This window comes from Etheostoma spectabile, chromosome 4, assembly GCF_008692095.1.
Source record: "Etheostoma spectabile isolate EspeVRDwgs_2016 chromosome 4, UIUC_Espe_1.0, whole genome shotgun sequence".
NCBI lineage: Eukaryota > Metazoa > Chordata > Actinopteri > Perciformes > Percidae > Etheostoma > Etheostoma spectabile.
The window spans coordinates 9,845,392-9,851,492 of NC_045736.1; the positions used below are offsets into that span (position 1 = coordinate 9,845,392).

At 43.8% G+C, this 6,101-nt stretch overlaps 1 protein-coding gene across 3 annotated transcripts in view; it reads left to right on the plus strand.

Moving 5' to 3' along the window:
• asic1b (acid-sensing (proton-gated) ion channel 1b) overlaps positions 1-6,101 on the plus strand; it is a 163,353-nt gene that overhangs the window by 131,983 nt on the left and 25,269 nt on the right. Inside the window, exon 1 of one of the 3 annotated variants that reach the window (XM_032513333.1) lies at positions 2,914-3,773. The exons of the other annotated variants lie outside the window; for them this stretch is intronic. Coding sequence (XP_032369224.1) covers positions 3,162-3,773 — 612 coding nt within the window. The 5' untranslated portion in view covers positions 2,914-3,161. Of the gene's footprint in view, positions 1-2,913; positions 3,774-6,101 lie in introns of those variants that run through there. 3 annotated transcript variants of the gene reach the window in all.

Below are 6,101 nucleotides of genomic sequence, written 5' to 3' on the forward strand. Positions count from 1 at the left end.
TGCAGGGTAAATCCAGACAGCTAGCGAGACTGTGTGTCCAATCTGAGTTTTCTGTGGCATGACTGTTGTGACTGAATGTTTTCCACCAAACAAGTTCTTCTCAAAGCTTTTTTGCAGAGGCACCATTACTCTGTCCTACTCTAAGACGATTGTGATTGGTTTGAAGAAATGCCAATAAACCGGAGCATGATTTTCTCCCATCCTGGAATGCTGTGTGGACTAGCCAGACCCTCCTCCGCAACGCTGTGGAGGAAGGTCTGGCAAAGTGAGGCTAGTTACAGAATAACGCCAGCGAGAGAATGAGGTGAAAAGTAGGAGTAAGAAGGCTATATCCAGAAACATGGAGAGAGATATTAAACTGCTGGTGGTTGACTCATGTAATCTGTTCCTAGTAGTGCTTGACTCTCTTGTCATGTACACTCTGTGTGCACTATCATGTAGTCTGTGGGTGGCGGAGGTATAGACTGGACAAACACGCAGCCCAGTATCCCTAGGAATTACACCAAAGTAGTAAAAGTGTTAGGTGTTACTTGGCCTCTAATGTGGAACATTTGAGACTCAGTTTCTGTACCCCTTTATTACTTCTGTATGTCCGTTCCTACAAACAAGGTATCCTGCCTCTACCCTGTTGCACTCCATGGGAGATGTGGTCAAATTACACTATTGGCGAATGATTGAAGATTTAGTTATTTACATCTTTTATCAGAATGAACATGAATCACCTCCAAACCCCTTGCTCTGGCCCCCTTCATCAAAACAACTCATCCAACGCTAGATTCCCCGGTTACATCAAATCCTAACCATAGTTTATTTTTCATAACCACGATATAAACACACTAGTAGTAGTCACTGCAGACAAACACCCATACACACAACTAATCAAGTATAACTTCATAACAAGTTGGTTGAAATGTCTTGGGATGCTCAAAGTGAGGAGATTTCAGGAATAAAGTTTATGGTTAGCACAGAAACCAGCAGTGTGCCGTCAATCATTCTCTGAGAATCTATCTCTCCCGGCTGACTGACTGTCTTTCTGCCTGCCTACCTGGCTGTCGCGCTTTCTCTGTCTGCGTTCAAACCTTAAAATGTTCCACATCTTTCATTCATCTAGAGTTTTATACAACTTGTAAATTCAATTTGCACTTTTTTTTAAATATTCAATATATAGTCATTCAATTTAAAGCCGGCAATTCAGTTTAGCATCAACTTTTACAAAACCTTTCATACAATGTTGATATTATAACTTCACCTTCTTCTTACACATTGAAGCCAGCAATTCAGTGTAGTGACAGCTTTTCAGAAAACCTCAAAATATTCCTTTTGTGTCATACATTGGTCGCAATTGACATTTAATTGAAATGTATACTAACTTAAATTATTCCCACTTTTCCTATTCTCTTTTCTTTCCTATTCCCACTATTTTCACTACTTCACCTTCTTCTTGTGCATTAAAGCCAGCAATCCAGTTTATCTTTAGCAATTTAGCTTTTCAACATTCAAGCATTTTCTAGTTTCCCCTCTACTGTTCTGTTTACTCCCCCTGGTATTTTATCAACTTTGTACACCATTTTCTCGTTAGCTTGGTCGCTAATGAGACAATACACTCACACAGTTTATTCTATATACCTGTTTGTACCATTGACTCTTGACTCGTGACTTCAAACCATTGCAGATGGGATTATTGATGGATTCTTCCGTTTTGTGTGTGGTCTGTTTCTGTTTTACCCCCAAAAAATAAAGTGGTCCAGGTAATCTGGCTACAATGTTTTCTTTTTTACAACCTGTCTGATTTTGATGGTCTTACTGCTGGTGTTTTGAGCCTTTTGTAGTCACCATGTTCCCAGTCTCAGATCTCAACAATTGCCCAAATGCTAGAAACCAGATTTGTTCTTTAGGTGAAAGAAAGACAGGACTTGAAAAATGGATTCACTACGTAGACCTCATTCATGCTCTCTTACTCCTCACACACATTTTCCTTCTCACCTCTTTTCATTCAGTTACACAGTAAACTACATACACCTACATTCACTCCATGCCCCCACCCCCCTCCCCCCCCCACACACACACACACACCACCAAGAGAGGAGAGAGAGACAGGCTTCACAACAGCTTTGTCAATAATGTGATAATGCAGCCTACGTTGCCTGACTGAAACAGTTTTCGCTCATCACAACCAAACATTCAGGGTAAAACAACAACATTAATCTAAGTTAGGCTCTTAGGGACTTCGGGAGATATTTTAAAGACGTGACATGATTTGCTTAATTTACCAGAAGCATCTTGACCTTTTTGTTTTCTCACTAACCTTTCACAGCTTTCACTTCAGAGAAAACTGACAGTTGGGAATGTCATCTAGTGTGCTGGAACCTGAGAGTCACCAAAATGTTAAGCGCCTGGTGAACGTTTCTTTCTGCACTGTAATATTTAACATTCAAATGGTGGAACAGTAATGAAATAGACTCCTGTCTCTACAGCATTGCCCTCTATGATGCAGTGTTCAATTTTGAGGAAGAATACAAATTGTGAGCCAGGAGGGATAACCGTGTATGTGTGTGTGTGTGTGACGGGCTTTAAAAGGAGACAAATGTCTGTAGCTACTGAGCCTAATGATTTCATTCAGCAAACAGCACTGAGGATAGAGAAGAAAGAGAAGAAATTGCAAAAGATGTGTGTGGTGTCCCATTTATATTTACATATATTATAAATAATCCCCGGACTACTGTTGCTGCACAGTACTAAATCAACTACTACCCCCCCCCCCCCCCCCCCCCCCCCACACACACACACACACACACACACAACACACACAACACACCACCACACACACACACACACACACCACACACACACCTCACACCCAAGGCTCGGGAGCGCTGTGCTACTGACAAAATACTCCCCATCACCGCCACAAGCCAGCGCACAAGCTGCTGCTTGGGGATCGAGCAGAGCTGCGTGCACTTCTCTCTTCTCTCTCTCGCCTCTCTCTCTCTCTCTCCTCTCTCCCTCTCTCTCTCTCTCTCTCTCTCTCTCTCTCTTTCTCTTTCTCTATCTTTCCAAAGTCTCTGACAAACAGCAGCCATCTGAGAGCGCAAAGGCGAGTTTAGGCGCACTGTGCCCACAGCGGGACCGATGTTGAAAGCGCGCACAAGCCTCCCTCTAAAATGTGTCAGTGCGACTCATCCGGATCGAAACCGAGACCGGGCTCCTTCACCGAAGCCGGGAAGCTCTTCTTGAAACACACCACCCTGCATGGTTTGAGGCACATCTTCCTCAGCGGCTCCTACCCCCGGAGAGTGGCGTGGCTGCTGGCTTTCCTGGCAGCCTTGGCTCTGCTCTTCACCTGGTCCTCAAACAGAGTGCGGTACCTGCTCTCCTCGCCCGTGTACAGCAAGGCGCACATGGTGTACGCCAAGCGACTCGTTTTCCCCGCCGTCACCATCTGTAACCAGAACCTCCTGCTGCCGCGGCGCATGAAGAAGACGGACATATTCAGCGCGGGGAGGTGGCTGGGGCTCTTTGGGAGGAACTGGCAGGTCTCCCCCGCTGCGAGAGAGGCGCTCACACATCTGGGAGATGGTGGAGGGGGCGCGGGGGGCGAGCCGCCCTGGTCCCCGCTGTCTCGGATTTTGGACTTCAACCACTTTCTTCCTCCTCCGCTGGAGTCCCAGCCGTCCATGAGGCAGCTGCTGGACCGGCTGGGACACCAGCTGGAGGAGATGCTGTTGTACTGTCGCTACCAGGGAGAGCTCTGCGGGCCGCGTAATTTCAGCACCGTGAGTGTGTCGCCAAAGTTTAATTCTTTGTCGTCGTCCCCCCTCTACAGGTTGATGACTCTTTTTCAATCTCTGGTATGAGTCAGGAGGTGTTGTTAGTAAATGCCTGTCAGTATTTTGTATGTGTTGCACGGATAGATATCAACTGGCTACGTAATAAATGTGCTTTGGACACATGAAGTCACCCGGCCATGAACACAATGCGCATTCCTCTCCACTGTTGCTTGGCAATGCTCCTCAATAGTTCAATTAGGCTAACTCTCTCGTTATACCACTTAAGCACACGCCAAATAAATGCCCCTATAATTAATAATAATATTATGCTGTTTTGCACTTCATATTCATTTCATGTCTCTTACATAATTGGATTTCAGCTAACAATATATATTTGTAATATTGCTGCAGTATTCCTGTTGTTCTACTTAACTGACTGACTGACTTGCATTTTAAAGGTGATTATTTTCACAAGCATTTGTTCTTTGTTGTCTCTCTATCTCTCATTTTGTCCCTCTCTGATTTTGTCTCACTGTTTCACCCCACAGACATAAACCTTCGGTAAAGTTATAATCGTTAATTCCAAAACAAACAATATCAAAAGTTGCATAATTTCATTGGAGTTGCAGTCTTCTGCGTTCGCCATATGTTTTGAACGGGTCCCCTGTCTCCTGTCGTCCATCACCGCTGGATCAATGTGTGTATAAGCCTATGCTCGCAATAGACCAATCTGCCTCTAATGAAGACTTTTGATTCATTTAGCAAGGCTTTACAACTCTCCCCGACACTGTGATGGAAAGCAGTTAGTGCTGGCCTCTACACTCCATCATCGCGTGAACAATGTGAAAGCCAGCATTCCTCTCTCTTTCCCACCTCATTACCCAGATTTGTTTTCAGTTAAGTAGGTTTTCGTCTAGTGTTTGATACACTGTTTGATGTTGGGGAATCAGTTTTTGCTGTTTGCAACAGGCTTGATGTTTTCAGGGCAATTTATCATTTGAATCTGCTTGCCTTGGTGGTGGCCCTTACTCTCTGTGTCATCAAACCATATCCCCAAAATAATCCATCAAGCAGATGCTTTTCTTTTTTATCCACAAATGTATAATGCATCTGGAACTACAAAACAAGTTATCACAGCCAAGCACACGTCTTCCTAACCAACATCTTTAGGAATGCGTCATGCTGTGCGAGGACCAAGCAACAACAACCTATTTCAGGGATAAGCATAATGCCGAGCTCTGAGTTTTGGGGCTATGTGCTTGTGCATGGATAATCGATAATGCTCTGCTCGCTCCAGGGCGGCCACCGCGAGCTGTCGGCATGAGTCCGGCCAATAGAATCAGTCCCACTTGAGATGTGAGGTGTGACCAAGGAAAGCTAGCCTGTCTACATACAATAGGTTTTAAGATGTATTGACGTTTGTGAAGGAAGACCCCATGTTGCTGGGTCTCTCTTGAAACGCTATAATTTTGGTCCACTGGCATCATCAACCAACCCATCCTTCCTTCCATGCAGCTGCTCCATCCTTTTTTATCTCTGCGTCAACAACATACATGTTTAATTCTCATCAGGCAGGCCTCTTGTCACTCAAACATGGATTTCAGTTACAAAATCCATACATGACATGCAATCAGCCTCTGTCCCCCCCATGCACCCTATCGATTGAGAACTTCCTGCCCCTAAATCTTACAGGAAAGTCTAACTGAACGTCTTTTTATACTTTATATTCCCCCTCTGGACAATCAGTGATGCTTTTCTTTGTAGATTTGGGGATGAAATGATAAGAGAAAAACTTTAAGTTAGCCTTGTTAAAAAATATAAATAACTGACCAGACTCTCACAGCTGCAGGATGTTTAATGTTTACAGAATGGCTGCATTAAGGTGTAATCTGAGAAGTTTAGACCATTTTGAACAGTAACTGAACTTGTGGTGTTGGTAGCTTCCTCTAGAATGGAGAATTTGCAAAGTTGCTCAAACGTGCATTGGTTAATGTTTTGTCCACTTGGGGGCAGCACTACAAGCTGCAAATACAACATTTACATATCACCTTATTAAGTTGGCTTATTAGCAACAGTTTCCTGTTACACATCCAACAGACACAGAATTTATGTTCAACAATTGTGTTCATTTGAAGTCATGTTTTTGTTTCTCTGACCACCTCATCAAGTTATGCGCAATATCCACTCTTCTTTTAGCTCAGTTTTCTTTTGAGGGAAATATGTGGCTCTTTCGCTGCTAAGTGCTCTGCTATGTTCACCAACTATAGTCGCTAACTTTGTCAGTCTATTGTTTGGTAGTGTGCAGTGAGTTTTTTTTTTTACTGAAAACAGCTG